Source organism: Saccopteryx bilineata, chromosome 3, assembly GCF_036850765.1.
Source record: "Saccopteryx bilineata isolate mSacBil1 chromosome 3, mSacBil1_pri_phased_curated, whole genome shotgun sequence".
In the NCBI taxonomy this organism is placed as follows: Eukaryota; Metazoa; Chordata; class Mammalia; order Chiroptera; family Emballonuridae; genus Saccopteryx; species Saccopteryx bilineata.
Genome location: NC_089492.1, coordinates 91,189,297 through 91,206,152, shown reverse-complemented (window position 1 = coordinate 91,206,152; position 16,856 = coordinate 91,189,297). Strand labels below are relative to the sequence as shown.

The 16,856-nt window shown below is 41.7% G+C and overlaps 1 protein-coding gene, 1 non-coding gene and 1 pseudogene across 4 annotated transcripts in view; 2 read left to right on the top strand and 1 right to left on the bottom strand.

Annotated features, from left to right (window-relative positions):
• Positions 1-16,856, bottom strand: part of RASGRP3 (RAS guanyl releasing protein 3) — a 105,034-nt gene that overhangs the window by 9,627 nt on the left and 78,551 nt on the right. For 2 of the 3 annotated variants that reach the window (XM_066266887.1, XM_066266886.1), the window contains 4 exons: positions 13,200-13,277; positions 8,961-9,077; positions 7,228-7,343; positions 4,223-4,370 (listed from right to left, as the gene is read on the bottom strand). In XM_066266887.1, the coding sequence (XP_066122984.1) occupies positions 4,223-4,370; positions 7,228-7,343; positions 8,961-9,077; positions 13,200-13,277 (459 nt within the window). The remainder of the gene's footprint in view (positions 1-4,222; positions 4,371-7,227; positions 7,344-8,960; positions 9,078-13,199; positions 13,278-16,856) is intronic. The other variant, XM_066266885.1, reaches the window with a different exon arrangement.
• Positions 5,765-5,840, top strand: TRNAI-GAU (transfer RNA isoleucine (anticodon GAU)). Its single transcript has one exon. It is a non-coding gene; the product is annotated as a tRNA-Ile (tRNA).
• On the top strand, positions 7,372-8,429 carry LOC136328610 (nascent polypeptide-associated complex subunit alpha pseudogene; annotated as a pseudogene).

Below are 16,856 nucleotides of genomic sequence, written 5' to 3'. Positions count from 1 at the left end.
CCTACACACTATCCCATACACTACACACTCACTACCCACACACTACCCCACACGCTACCTACACACTACCCCATACAATACCCACTCATTACCCACACACTACCCACACATTACCCACACACTACCCCATACACTACCCACTCACTACCCACACACTACCCCACACACTACCTACACACTACCCCATACAATACCCACTCATTACCCACACACTACCCCATACACTACCCACTCACTCACTACCCCACACACTACCCCACACACTACCCCATACACTACCTACACACTACCCCATACAATACCCACTCATTACCCACACACTACCCACACATTACCCACACACTACCCCATACACTACCCACTCACTACCCACACACTACCCCATACACTACCCACACACTGCCCCACACACTACACACACACCACCCAGCAGAGCCTAAGGGCCAGTTTCCTTTCCGGGTAACAGTTACAACTTAATAAAATAATTCTGAAAGAAGTGTGGCTGGTGGACAACTAGGGCTGATGGAGGTGTCATTCATAGTTCGTGGCAGGGGGCAACACCCAGGCTGTGGCCATTATGGCTTTATGAGAGGAAGTAGCTACCAATGTGAAGTGCCTCAAGGACATTATGAAGGCTGCTCCTTACCCTCCTTCTGACAAGGAAATTCCCCCAGTGGAGAGTGATTCCCTTGAGCCTTAAAAATTATATAGTTGTTCAGGATACACTATTAAGATGCAAATACCTCCTGGGACAGGACAGCATTTCACATGGAGGGCAAGAAAAATTATTAAGACTACTGACTGGAAACAAGGCCTCGGGTGCCTAGGATGACGGGAAGAGGGCAGGAGGGGACAACAGAGCAGAGGGAAGTGAGTGGTCAAGGCAGTGACAGCATGTCAGAGCCATAAGGACCTTCAAGATAATCTTGTTTGCATCTTTTTTTAATGGGTAAGTGTGATGATTCAGGAAATTAAATAATTTGCAAGGTCCCATGTCTGGGAAACTGTGTAGTAATAAGAAACTGTTTCCTCACTGAGTCCTTGGTAATAATAATAATAATAACAATAATAACAATGATAGCCAAGGTAAATTAACGCTTGCTTAGGACAGAAGCACAGCTTTAAGCTTTTTGTGTGTATTAACTCATGCGATGCTCACAATATCCGCTGGGATAGTAAATAATAACTCCCTCATTTTTACAGAGGAAAAGGCTGAGCTGCAGAGCAGTGAAATCACTTGGCAAGGTCTCATAGCTTGAAAGTAGGGAAAGAAGAATGTGTCGCTTGAGAGAAAGACAGAAAGCCACTGCTCCTGGGTGTTGTGTATGTGAGCAAAAGACATTGATCTAGGACAAGAAAGGACAGGTTTAGGAAGGAACCTAATATCCAGATATCACACATTATTAGCATAGCTGAGGAACTGCTGTAAAGACATAGACAAGCGTGAGTTTTCTCAGGAGGGGAAGTTAGGGCCGTGTTTGTGAAGGCTTTCTCAGTTAACCAGAAGACAACACTGGGCTGGCAGAGGCTCTGAGTCAGCATGCCAGCCAAGGACAGGAGAGGGTGACCTCATGTAGATGTGTGTGCAAGCAGTACTCGCCACAATCCTTTGATTTGAGACTTCAGACTGCTGTAACATTTGAAATGATTGACCTTGGTGTAAGGAGCACTGGACTGGGAGTTAGAAGACCTGGATACGAATCATAGTCTGGTTGGAGATAGTGAGGTAGACTCCTGCGTGCTCCCCAACTGGGATCCACCTGGCAGCCCTGTCTAGGGCTGGTGCTTGCTTGAGTACCGAGCTATTTTTAGTACCTGAGGTTGATATGCTCCAACAGAGCTATCCTTAGTGCCCAGGGCCACACTCGAACCAATCAAGCCACCGGCCATGGAAGGGGAAGAGGGAGAGAAAGGGAGGGAGAGAAGCAGATAGTTGCTTCTCCTGTGTGCACTGACCATGAATCGAAACCTGGAATGTCTGTATGCCAGGCCAATGCTCTAGCCACTGAGCCACCAGCCAGGGCCCTGGAATTCTAATTTTAAAATAAATGTATTTCAAGTAGTATCTTAAATACTTAACCTTAAAATGGAATTTATTTCAAAAACATGTAGTCCAGGAACTAATAAATAGTTCCTTATATTCCCCTACTATGACTTTCAATGATATATCTAGAGAGTTATATTTATAAATCCCTTTGAAACCAGTAGACTTTTTTAATGTTTGTGAGGAAAGATCAAATCAAATTGTATCAATAATTAAGTCTATTTAAAAAAATAAAAAAGGGTATTAAAACTTCAAGTGAGTTAATTTCCATAAAACTCTAAAAGTGTCAAGAAACACCAAAAAAAAAAAAAAAAAAAAGAAAGAAATATTTAGTTTGAGCTATGTGACTATAACATGTCTGATATCGTTTAATCATTATAACAACATGACAAGTAACTATTAACCCCCTTTACAGACAGGAAAACAGAGAAGGTCAATAACTTGGTCAAGGATAAAGAGTTCATATAAGTGGCAGAATTGAGATTCAAAACCACCAGACCCCAAGTTCAGAGCTTTCTACATCATCACAGCAGCATCCAGAAACTAGTGCTACCAAATCTGCTCGGGTGAGTTGGGAGAGGAGTGTGGATGCTCCCCAGAAACACTACCTTGTTGCTTCCACAGAAGCAGCGACTCTGAAAGGCAGAGGCACCCAGAAGGACTGGAGAGCAGAGAAAAGCTCCTGAGATTGGATCAGGGTCTTCCAACCCTCACACCACCCCAAGACAGATACCCCGACCCGACACTGCTGACTGAGCTGTGCCCTGGCCTAAAGGGCTCACCGGACCCCACCCTGCAGTTGAAAGTGACACATGGCCTCATCCCATTTCAGCATTTTTCAAGTCTAGCATGTAAAAATCTTATCAGAAGAGAGAAATATGAAAAAGGAGACATATTTATGATAAAGTCGTCAGGTAACGCAATCCCAGTGGTGAAGCTGACAGAAGAAGCTCTCCTTCCCTGGGATGGATGAAGAGACTGGGTTAGGCTGGTCTTGCCCTTGACCATATCAGCTGCTGTGACCACTAGGGACCATCTTTGAGGTCACCACTGCCTCTTGTTAACCCATTGTCAGAGGGGTGTGTGCGTAAACACAAACTCCTGCCTTTGGGGCCCCTCAAGGCTAGTTCTTCAAGAATGGGACAGAAAAAGTGTAATTTAGCAGTACATACATACTATCTGCCATGAGTTCAAAATGGGTCACCAGTGGGGCATGACTGAAGGAAGCTAACATAACTGAGCTCGGGCATCTGGTAGAGGCACAGTAGTCACATTCACTTGGCTGTTGGGCTACCTCACCTAGAGTTCCACACTTTCCATCTTATTATAACCTGTGTATCAACTAAAAGACGTCCATGGCCATAGAGTCTTTATTTAATACCAGGACCAAATTAACTTAGTTGCCAAAGAATTAAATTATCAAGTGTGGGGAAATTAAGTATGCGACCTTTGTTTGTTGCAGTGGTGTAGGCAGAGCGCAGGATTCAGGGTCAGAACACCTGTATCTGAGTGTTCTGAGTCCTGGCTCTGGGCACTATTGGCTGCGCAATCCTAGGAAACGGGTTTACCCTCTCCGAACCGCTCTATCTTCACAGGCAAACAGGGAAAATAAAATTCCCACATCACAGGCTAGTAATGAGGATTAATTACACTAATGGCTATGGAAGTATTTCTGTCAAGTGCCGGGTAAATGTTATTTATTATTATATCCACCTTCTTGCCAAAAAAGATTTTTTTTTTCCTTTTTGAGCTATGAATTATTGAGCCATGGCATGATGGATTTCTAGTGGCTGACACCATATGAAATAAGAACTGGGAGGAACTAGCTAAGATGAATACTCTCCTTAATTGCACCACTTATGAATATTAGTGATGAATGTCAGGGCTCATTGCGTGGAACGTTTCCCTGGCAGGGATTAAATAGAGAAATCGCTCACATGAGTTAACAGACTCACCAATCTTCCCGGTCTCAGCTAGCCCTGCATTTCTGGAGAGAACATAACTAAACCTGCAGATCTTGCTTTTGTTTTGAATTTAATTTTTAATTTCAGGGAGCCACGAGGTTGTACTTCTGATCTAAGACAGCCAATGGATTCTGTTTAAAGTATCATTTTCCTACCTTCACAGAATGCTGCACAAACAGTACAGACAAGAGAAAACAATGGAAGCCAGACTCACAAATCCTGCACAGTGTTCGCAGAAGGTTGGCTTGAGATAGGTCATCTCCTGAAAATTATGGACAAATCCGGGTCCCATTTTACAGTGTAGTTGGGACTTAGCTCTCAGGAAGTAAGCCATCATTTCATCTTTACTAATTAGGCCATCCCTGTGAAAAGAATCAAAGAAGAAAGGGATCTTTGAATGCCATATTGCAAAGTGGTTGCCCCACTTTAATTGTTTACCTCCCAAACCTCTGTGGCCAAAAGCCGGTGGGGAAGGTTCACTTCTCTGTTATATCTAAAGGGAGGAGAGGACCTTTCATAAGCTTAAAGTGCTAAATGCTTTCTTAATAAGCAGAAGATGTGTGTGTGTGTGTGTGTGTGTGTGTGTCCTGTGTACTGCAGCACAGAAAGTCTCCTTTATAACCAAATAGGAGATTCCACAAGGACATCTCCTTCCCAGCCCTTGCCTCACAATAGAGTTTGCAAGAATCACACTGCTACAGGAAGGTAGAGAACAGATCACTGGAGCCACCATTCTCAGATTTATTCAGTATGATGTCATCCAGGCCACAGCCACTTGTAAGCCTCTCCTGGAGTCATCTCAACTCAGGGGAAGTCATGCTCCCGTCCCCCACTCACCAGCCTCCCCAGGTTCTGCTCCTGCTCTTCACTCACCCCTCCTCTGTTTACAAATATGCTCAGGACTTCCCTCTTAAAAATGTCTTTCCTCAATCCTGCTGCCACCTCCAACACTTGTCTTTTCCCTCTTCCTTTTTTTACTCCACAAGTTTTCAGAAAAGGTATTCGTTAGGCATTCTTTCCATTAGTTCTGTTACTCTTTACTCCAGCTAACCAGGTTTCTAACCCTGCCATTCTATCAAATCTATCACAGTGACATCCTCAGGAGCTTTTTCTCTTTCCTTGAGCTGGTGGGCCTGCTGGCAGCTTGTGACATGGGAACAGGCTTCCTCCTTTTTGACACTATCTCCTCCATGGACATCTGCGTTTCCCTAGTTTTCCCTCCCTTCTAAAGATCCTCCTTCTCCAGCTCTTCTATAAAACCCACACCTTCCTTTCAGCTTCTACATATGGGGAGAGAACTTCTCAAAGTCCCATTCTTCAGGCCCCATCTTGGCTCGCATGCCTGGGACTCTACCTGCTGAAGACTTCACAATGTGCATCTCCAGCCTGACTGCTCTCCTGAATCTTGGTGCCAATCTTCAGCAACTTGCTAGACTCTCTTCCTGGATGGACTACTCTCCTCTCAAAACCAATCTATGTGACTGACCAAAGAAATCATGTAAGCTACAAATATTTTAAACGTTCAGTTTTAGAAAAAAAAATTAAATCTGCTGGGCAGTCTCAGTTCCATCTAAAGAACCAGCAGAGAAAAGAAATAAAGATTAAAAAGTGATTTTTTAAGTGTATGTTCTATGTACAGGCCACTCATAGAAACGAACAAAGGGAAGAAGTGGGCATTTGCAGGTAACTTAAATTTTACTTTGTAAAAGGAAGTTTATGTCTCTAATAATCTAATTTATTTAAAAAGTATTCTTAGGCCCTGGCCGGTTGGCTCAGTGGTAGAGCATCGGCCTGATATGCAGGAGTCCCGGGTTCGATTCCCAGCCAGGGCACACAAGAGAAGCGCCCATCTGCTTCTCCATCCCTCCCCCCTCCTTCCTCTCTGTCTCTCTCTTCCCCTCCTACAGCTGAGGCTCCATTGGAGCAAAGTTGGCCCGGGCTCTGAGGATGGCTCCATTGCCTCTGCCTCAGGTGCTAGAATGGCTCTGGTCGCAACAGAGCAACGCCCCAGATGGACAGAGCATCGCCCCCTGGTGGGCATGCCAGGCGGATCCCGGTTGGGCGCATGCGGGAGTCTGTCTGACTGCCTTCCCGTTTCCAACTTCAGAAAAATACAAAAAAAATAAATAAATAAATAATAAATAAATAAATAAAAAGTATTCTTTGTTCTAGATATATGATAAAGATAAATTAAGGTTTTAAGACATTTATGATAAACACAAAGCTTTCCTTGGTATGTTGAATTACTTATAGATTTAATTTTTTAAAAATTCTTAACCAAGAAAAATATTAGAGAATTTTAATGTGATATAATTTGGACATTTCACCACTATAAACTCCAGTACTTCATTATAGATGATTTTTAAACTACGAACTAAGCTCATACAATTAAAAATTAATCAAATCATTAATGCCAGAATTTCTTGGCAATTATTTTTTAGTTATTTTTTAATGAGCTGGGTTTTAGCCTCTAAACTCATTCACTTTTTCAAGAATTATTTGAAGATAAAGAGAAATCTATTTTTTGTTCATCAAGACAATCTTTGAGCTGGTGAAGAAAAAAAAAATGGCATGGACACTTCTTGGCTACATGCAACCATAACCGGCTCTCATGAAGACCATAAGTAATAATAATAATAATAATTTTTAAAAATCTTACTTTCTTCATGAGTTTGAAGACTGCCTACAGAGTCACTGATGCTGAGAACAGAACCAGGCTACCTGTAACACTATTACTTCTTTACTTTTTTTTAATGCTTCTTTTATTGATTTTAGAGAGAGGAAGGGAGAGAGCCAGAGAGGGACAGGAACACTGATCTGTTCTTGCGTGTGCCCCTACCAGGGATCAAATAGCACCCTCTACACTTTAGGACAGTGTTCTAACCAAATGAGTTAGCCAGCTAGGGCCTCCTCTACTTTTTTAGATAGAGGTTTTGAGGTTGATGAACTAGCTAATCAGTAGAAGTAACATGAGAAATGGAGAACCAGGCTATTCACAAGAGGGCGCTTGTACTCAGCTCTGATGATGTGATCTGTTCTGCAATTCCATCCAACCAGTTTTGATCATGGTCACAAAAAAAAAAAAAATCAGTGAAGATTAGACTATCAATGCACTAGGATTGAAGCTGTCAGGATGTGCATGAATAATTTCTTTGTTCTCTGATAATAATTTTCTGCTTCAGGATACTTGCATTAAAATACAACAAAATTAAAACTTACTGATCTTTGTCCAGAACACAGAAGGAATCTAAGAAGGGAAAATTGGCAGCTATACTTTCAAAGTCCTCTTGGGAGATGTACCCATCATGGTCATGGTCATAGTTTCTAAACACAGACTGCAAAGAAAAGACAAATATTTATTGAATGACCACTTGTAAGTCAGGCTCTGAACTTCTTATTGGGACAGCAATGATAACTAGCATCTTAGTCTTTCTATCAAGGAGCTTAGACTCTTGTGGGAGATAACAAAATCAAGAGCCTTTATTGTATAACAAGATAGGTACAATGCTAATGATAAAAATAGTGCTATGGGAGGGGTGTTTATGAAGGTTTCCTGGAGAAAGTGAGGTCTCAGGGTTGAGTAGGAGTTAGGCTTGGCGAGTTCACAAATGCCAATGCCATGACAATAGAAAATGAAGCTATAAAATGTGAAATTATCTCAGTGAATCTGTATACATTTAATGCAGTTCCAATCAAAATCCCAGTGGGAATGTGTTTTAAATAAACAAATTAACTCACAAGTTCAAACAGAAATGAACATGTTGAGAATAGCCTAAAATTGTTAAAAATAAGAAGTAATGAGGCCACCACCACCCTGTTTACACAGTCCCCACAAAAGTGTGTGGTGAAGCCACAGAAACTGTCGCTGCTACAGAGCAGGAGCTGCCACCACACCAGGCTGACTCAGGATCTGGAACAGGACCTGCCAGGATAAATCAGAACCAGAGCTTGAGGAACAGGACTCCACCCAGGCCACCACACAAGCCCAGCGGGTTGCAGCAGCTGAAATCAATGAAGAATCAACCAGTAAAGCAAAGCAGCCAGAGTAAAAAGAAGGCAGGGAAGGTTATGTCCAAATTGGGTCTGAACAGGTTACGGGGTTTGTTTATTAGGGTCACTCTCCAGAAACCTAAGAATATCCTCTTTGTCATCAGAAAGCCACATGCCTACAAGAGCCCAGGTTCAGATGCCTACATAGTTTTGAGGGAGGCCACGATTGAGGATTCTTATCTCAGCAAGCACAGCTAGCAGCTGTTGAGAAATTCAAATTCCAGGTGAAGCTGTCTCAAACATTTAAGAAAACACACAGACTCCAATTGTACAAGAGGAGCGTGAAGAGGAAGAGGTTGATGAAACAAGTGTGGAGGTTAAGGACAGAATTGGTTATGTCACGAGCAAATACTTCCATTTTCCTCACATGAGCGCTGCCACTCTTCTTTCCATATGGGAACCGGACAGGGTCTCGTTCTTCATGAAGCGATGCTTCTTACCTAAATGGCACTGTGCTGCTGTGTCACAGACCCCCGGATGCACACAGCAAGACCAGCTGTCCAACCTACAGGATCTTTTCCTACTCTCAGGTAACCAGTGTATCAGACATGCTGTTGTTATTGCAGCCTGTGCGGGTTTTGAATGAGTAGGTTCTCCAAACAGTCCCTCCGATTGCAGGGGCAATGGCAGAGGCGTCAAATGCTGGAGAGAAAGAGGAGTGCAAAGTAGCTAAGAGTATTGGGCCAATGAGAACAAACTGACCAGAAGGAGAAAGGGGGTCTCTCTTAGAGATTCTGCCCCAGAGGCTGATGCCTGGTAGAGCTAAGTGTCTGCTAAATTGCTCCTACCTGCCAGGGGCTGGTTTGCATAGATTTCATCTGATTCCTGAGCAATCAAAGAATATTCTGGAAAGAGAAAGGAGTGTTCTATGGCTTGCTCTTAACGTGCTTTCAACCACTTACCTCAACTAATTTCCTTATGTGCTTGTTGATGACCGTGGGGTCTGGCTTTGGCATCACTCCTGATGCCCACTCCAGGGGCACCACAGGCTTGGTAGGCGTTGTAGGGGAGGTAGGCTGCTGACAGAAAACACACATTTCAACTTTATCTGGGGCTGTAATGCTGGTGGCTGAGGCCAGGCAGGTTCACATTGGATTCGGGCAGACGGTAGAGGAACTGCAGAGCCAGAGTGTCGGGCCATACCCGTTTATTGGAGGCTCGCAAGGACAGGCGAGTGAATAAACAACAAAAGGGAAAGAGCTAATAAATGAAGGAAAATCTTCTATTCGCAGTAAGGGCAAGGGAGCAAGGAAAACCGCACCCCACAGTGGAGGGAGAGAGATCTGGAAGCGTCACCGCTCTGGGGAAGCACCCACAGCCTTATATAGGCTACGCACATGTGCCTCTGCCACGTGCTCACGCACTAATCAAGCAAAGTGCTTGCAGCCGGTAAACCGGCCAGCAAACCTAACATAGCTGCCCCACAGGGGCCTTGAACAATTAGGACCAGGGACACTGAGAAAGACATATACATTTTGTATATTAATAATCTCAATAAAAACTTACATGTATGTAGCACTTAAATGTTTTCAAAGCAAACATCTTTAGTCAGTGGAATCTAATCTGTAGCTAAATACATACATGTTGGAATGATTTAGCATTTTGTTTAGCAGCAACGTAGTTTCCATTATTTTTAATGGAAAAACGTAATTGCTCTCCCAGACCATCCAAAAATCCTATCCAAATTCCCCAAACATTCCTAAAACATCCTTAAATCCCTATATAATAATCCATACAGGTTTTTCATGTAATACAAAGTATATAAAACACCAGTTACCAAATTCTCTAATACTTGGTATTAGTGATAAATTACTAGGTGTGTGCAGTAAATGGTTACCAGTGGTTGGCCAAGTTTTATGTCCTTATACTGGCATTTCTCTCTCTCTCTTTGTAAAGAGGAAGGGGGGGGGAGAGAGAGAAGCATCAATTTATCGTTCGACTTAGTTGTGCCATTGGCTGCTTCTCATATATGCCCTGATCAGGGATAAAACCAGCAATCTCAGGGTCCAGCTGGCACCTTTGATGGAGCTGGTGCTCTTGGGAATGAGCTGGCAACCCTGAGCTCAAGCCAAAGACCCTGGGCTCTAGCCAGTGCCCTCGGCACTCCGGGACAATGCTATATCTGCTGTGCCACCAGCCAGGGCCCTAATATCTCTTTTAATACATTTAATTACTTCTGACTATTTGGCTAATTATTAGGTCTCTCTAGTCCTCTTTGGTGAACTTTCTACACAAGTTTTTCCACATTCTTGCAAGACATTTTCACTTAATAATGTGGAGATATTGGCAATAATGCATGACTTATTTACACAACACAAATGAATAACACAATCCTATCAGGAGATCAGCCAAAAGTGCTGTTCACTTTATATCTTGTCCCTGGAGCCCCACATAATGTAAATATTTTGGCTGGTGCACACATGCAAACTTATAACAACAGGTGTGTGTGTTTTTTTAATTTGATACTAAATTGGGGATAAACATTTTTTGCATGAGGAATTGAGGAGTAACTGTATTTGATTTAAGCCCCTAAGAATGTTGTGAGGTGAGTGTTGCTAGCATTCTGTGGGCTACCAACAGGACCAAAAATTACCTGCCACCTGGACACGGTCACTCCCACACACACACCTGCCCACATTATGGTTCTTTGTAGCAAGCTTTTCATTTTGTTGATCTGATGAAGGACGAACCCACAGTTCCCAAACTGTACAGCAAGGTACACTGCCCAGTACTGCAGAGAACTCAGAGGGGTGCCAAGGGAGATTTCAAACTTCCAAGGGAAATACAGTGATGCCCGAGATTCGTCAGAGGCCACACAAGCTACCAGCTTGAATAGTTCACAGGTCACCCATTAGATAGTACTACATTTCTTTCAATGATATCAGATCTTTCCAAAGCAAAAAAAAAAAAAAAAAAAAAAATCAATGTGGAACAAGACATAAGGGTGGCAGTATCTAATCTAATTCCAAGATTTAAAAAATTATACAATGCCCAATAAGCACACACACCCATTAGTAAGTAATTGCAGTTATTTACGAAGGAAATAAAAATATTTTTATTTCAATGTATGTGTTATTATTTTAGTTGAGTACTGAGTTGTTTGAACATGAAGATTTGTTAGGTCCTTTGGACTTAACAATTCTGTAAGTGGAACTGGTAAGCATTTTGTTTGACTTGGAGGTCATGGGAACAACCTGAGACACAGAGTAAAACTCAAAGGACAAGTGAGTGTCCGAAGGTCCACTATGAGCAGAACAGGTTCATTGTGGGACTGACGTTTAAGTGAGGTCAGCCAGCACGGATGGAAAGCACGTGAAGCCACAGGCTCTCGGGCATATACTCCTGACTGCAATTTGCTCTCCAGTTATCAGCTCATGTCAAATACTAAGCACAGAATAGGATGACATTCCATTAAGAGAAACAACAGAAAGGGATTGAAAAACATGTTCTATAGACTCACAGGATTGTAGCATTGAGAGGGGCTTTGAAAGTGTCTGCCTTTATAAGAAATAAGACCTTTCTATACTGCTCACAAAAATTAGGGGATATTTTATCGCATCATATTCATTTTTAAATACTCTCTAATTTTTGTGAGCAGTATATATTTGATGGAAATGTCTCCCCAAATCGGCAAAATTTTATCCTGAAAATAAACTAAAGTAAGTCTAAAGAGTACAAATCAGGCAAATGTGTTCAAGTGGTCGATCCGACCCTGCTTCCACAAGCGATGGTGGGAAAATGACCGGCAGCGTCCTGCAGTAGAAAAGGCACGTTGCAGACAGAGAGGCTTGAGGCCAAATCCCAGTTCTCCCACTTACTGGAGGCCTGTGTTCACCAGACTCAGTTTCCTTAACAGAGTTAATGAGATAACATATTGATGCCCTGCCAGACACCCAACAACCGACAGGCAGCAACGAAGGTATCTGGTTATAGGTAAAGGAGGGGGTCGGAGGTGGAAATGCTGTGTGCGCATGTGCGGTATGGCTGACCACACCACAGCCAGCTTCACCTCATCAAAGCTATGCGATGAGGGAGGAGCTTACAAATTCCTCTTCTTATCCCCTAATAACTTTACCTGTCTCTCTAGCTCTCTTTGTCCTGATAACTTTGAAGAGTCTAGGTCCCCACTCTTCCCTTTGCTTTTGCTTTATCTTCCCCATAGTTCTGTTCTGCAGTGTCTCCAGGAGACGGGTCTCTGAGGACAGGCAGGAGATGAACATGCGGATGGAACCATCACACTCACTATCTTAAGAACAGATGCTACCCAGGTCACCTGGCTGAGACTCATGTTCACGCTCTCCCAGTGCCAGAGAAGGGTGCTCATTCTGCCTCCTTCGGTGTCATAAAGCAGAACCACTGCAGGTTTGAATAGATGGATAGACTTAGGGTCTACAGTTGCTGGCGATGTGCCACAGAGGTCAGCTGGTCAGGAGATAAGCATGAAACTTTTAAACAAAATGTATCTCAGGATATAAGAAGCAACCATAGACCCCGTTTCCTTCAAGATGCAAACTTTATCCTCATTGTAAATTACAAATTCACCCAGGTTTTGTTTTTTTTAATACTCCTAAGGTATAGTCCACTTGCTAAAACTGATGAGTACGGTACATTCAGTAATGCAAGTTTACAATCTCATTATACAATATTTCTTTACAAAGATTCAGCCATCAATTGAGACACTAGTGAATGTAATATTAAAATTCTGATTGGGGTCCATCATTAGTTGAGAAATTCATGAATTATGATCAGGGTATTACAAATTTATTAAATCTAATTTTATGTTGTATGAGATTATTCAAAAAGCCTGGAAGGGTCTAAATGAGTTTTAACATTAATATGAGTTACAGTTCTTTTTTTGTTTGTTTTGTTTCTATATGTAAATGAGTTCTCAGAGAGGATACAACCCATAGAGATCAATAGTAAAATAGCATACCTGCAAATTCTGTTCTTCTTTACTAGCCTATGTAAAGAAATAATTCTCAAACTGTCAGGGCTAAGATGTTTTACTGCTAAAAAGGGAATAATATAAATTTTTTAATTCTTCAATCTTTAGATCACAAAGCACCACTCCATCAGCCAGTAACTTTAAATGACAAACCATGGTGTTTGGCACTGATCCTCAGAGAGAAAGCAATACCTACCGATTTAGAATTTCTAGGCTCCAGCACCAGTGACAGTTTATAAATATCATCTTCTGTGTGATAGAGGTCCAGCGAAAGCTACAAAAAATTGGAATGGATAAGTAATTACGTTGGCTCATATTTATGTACTTGAATTGCTGAAATACTTTTCAAATGAATATTCAAGCTCATGCCTATAACTTGAGTGAATGTGGAATTGTACAAAGATGGCATGCAGAGGTGGAAAATAAAATTGAAAAGAGAAAAAATTAAACCTATAGTCATCAGCATTAACAAGAACCACTGACTCAACTCCTCAATAATCCTTATTGAACAGCTTCTAAGTACGAAGCACTGAACTGGAGGTAAGGCATTCTCGATGTTTAAAAGCAAGAGCAGATGCAATAAGACTTGTAAATGTAATAAATGCTATCTTAGAGGTCTAATTGCAGAACTATAGAAATTAAGAGGAAATTACTAGATTTCTACTATTTTAGGGCATTGTGCTAAGTCCTGGTGATATAAAAAGGTATATTCATTCCTGCCCTCAAAGGCCTGACAATTTGCTAAAATAAATAGGACCTGAACACACACCCACAAAAGATGTAATATTATCAACAAAGGGTAACACATGCTAAATGTGAAATAAGTTGTCCCACTCTAAGTGTTATACAAATTGTTCAGGGAGGCAGGGCATAAAGCATGAGGGAAAGGTTTTGGGGATGTGTGGGTCTGAGTTCGAATGCTAAGCCTGCTGCCTATAAACTCTGACTTTAAGCCAATTATTTCCTCTGACACATTCAGTTTCCAAATCTGTGAAATAGACATGATCATAAAAATCTCTGCTGAATTTGCCTGACCTGTGGTGGCGCAGTGGATAAAGCGTCAACCTGGAAATGCTGAGGTAGCCGGTTTGAAACCCTGGGCTTGCCTGGTCAAGGCACATATGGGAGTTGATGCTTCCAGCTCCTCCCCCCTTCTTTCTCTCTGTTTCTCTCTCTCCCTCTTTCTCTCCTCTCTAAAAATGAATAAATAAATAAATAATTTAAAAAAAAAATCTCTGCTGAATTAGATTTTTATCAGATCAAATGGCCTAATGCATGTAAAGTCCTTCACACAGGACCTGGGACATGGTAAAATATAAGAATGTAATTTAGTGTTATTGATGTTATTGCTATTAATATAGCTGTTACTGCAATATTATTATCATGTGTGAGAGACACCAAAGACAGAAATGATCAGGACTGATTGACAGAGGAACTTGTGAATTGGGGCCGACTGGGAGAACTTGGACAAAGGAAGAGGGAGCAAAAGATCAGCACAGGCAGGAACAAGAAGACCAAGATGTTAGAGTATGGATAAAATCTGAAAAATCTAGCCCTAACTGGTTAGCTCAGTTGGTTAAGAGCATCATCTTGACACACCAAGGTTGTGAGTTTGATCCCCAGCCAGGGCACATACCAATAAATTTATAAATAAGTTGAACAACAAATCAATGTTTTTTTCCTCTCTCCTTTCCTCTCTCTCTCTCTCTCTAAAAAAATCAATTAAAAAAGTATTTAAAAAATCTAAAAAAGCTTAATCTACACTGTCTCACTCACATAAATCAGAAGAGCCATGAAACTTAAGCCTGGACAATTCTCACCCATCCCTTCAAAAGACACAAAACATCCTTGGGTGTTTTCATACATCCCATGAACAGATATTTGAGCCTACAATAGAAGCATTTTGATCTTCTTCCAATGTTTGCTCTCCATTTACTAGTGTTGTGAACCTGGGTGAGTCATTAACCTTCTTGTTATGGCACAGTCCCTCCTCTGAACACCGATGATCAAGCCAGTTTCTATTCAAAGCCAGGATCCTTCCTCTCTCTTCACAAGCAAGGAGAAAGTCTCAGTCTCCTAATCCATTAAATGGAATCATAAATAATAGCTCCTCTCCCTCCCAGGACTATTGTGTGTGTCCAATAGGATTTGTTTAGAAGACCACACAGACAGGAACTGTAGTCTTTGGTTTCTAGTCAGCGCAGCAGCCCAACACTGCTGCGCTCATTGGTGAACATAGAGCTGTCCTCTGGGTTACCCCTGTTGACCCTGTTTTCCCTGCTATGATTCTACTTGCTTCTTCAGATTTCCTCTGGACTTTACAGCCCTACCCAAAATGACCTGTTCAATTTCCTATACCATTTTTATAATATAGGCAGCCTGCCAATGGGATTTCAAAAATATTTGCTTGTGTCTAACATATTTTAAGTCTGGTTGTTTCTAAAAAAATGTTCTGTCACTATTTCAGGTTGCTGCATTTACTCCCAACCCTGTTGGCAAAGATGGTGTGGATTCAGTCTTAACATTAGGATCTGCATGACCTGGATGGGAAAATTATAACATAAAACACATCTGGTCATCAAACTATCTCCATTGACCATTTTTGCAATTTTTCTTTCATTATTTTTCTTATAAGACTGTAAAAATACAGGGGCTTTCCAGTTATTTGCATATAGTCAGAATGGTAAAAGTAACTGATAGATCTAAAAATATTATGAAGAGAGTCAGACTATTTTGTATACCGTGAAACAAGAAGCATCAGCTTTTAAAGCTCCTGATATGTGAATTGGGATCACAATTAAAAAAAAAAAAACTCTTCCCTGAAGAGAACACTCTAAACACCAACAGTCTGGGGGGGGGCCCTTCCTTCATGTGTGCAGACATTCAGGGGGCTAAAGTGACAGTGATAAAAATGGCATACTTAGTCCCTGCCCCACAGAATCTGTTCTGTAATCAACTCTTTCTTTATACATCCATAAAGAAGATTACTTAACTTTTACAAATGCAAAATAAAAAAATAAATGCCAACAGTATTTCCACATTATAGAGTAAATGTCCATCAGAGAGAGAGAGAGAGAGAGAGAGACAGAGAGAGAGGCCCAAGCTGGGATTTAGAAGTTTGCCATTTGCAAGCGTTTTATCCTTTATAAATCTCAGTTTCTTCTCCAAAGCTGTGAGAAGCTACCAGGAAAATGTATATGAAAAGTATTATGAAAACTGTAATCAATTATTACAGAAAGCTCACGCATCACTAGGCAACCTGTTGCACAGAATGGACATTTAGTAACTGTTGATTAACTTAAAACTTTTCCTTTTTATCTTCCAGGGCTCTCAATCATATATTGGCTTCCTCTCTGGGGACCATGTTTAGAAGCAGTCGCTTCAGGCAGAAACTTGATCTAGAGTCTTGGGCCAAAATGAATCACCTTTTAACTGATGTGCTTACAGACACCCTCACATGCATTTGGGCAGCTGCAGTCAATCCTGCGGTTCTAGCCCACCCAGTAGGTGCTTCATGAAATGTCCGCTCTAGTAAACACCTCATGGGAGTGTCCTCGATCCTCATTCTGAGGACTTTAATCCGCCCGTGGCCAGGGAGAATGAATGTGTATTCCAGTGCACTGAACTTTCTCCTTGGTTGTAAAGAGAGAGGAAGGATCTTGGCTTTGAATAGAAACTGGCTCGATGATCGGTGTTCATAGGAGGGACTGTGCCATCCCAACGAGTCTCTGGGTTGGAGTCACAGAATCACGTTGGCACTTGGTTACTTATTCTCAAGGCTCCACCATTCCTTCTATCTTGAATCCTAAATTTAGAGCTGGAAGAGACCTTACAAATGATCACAAAATCCTTT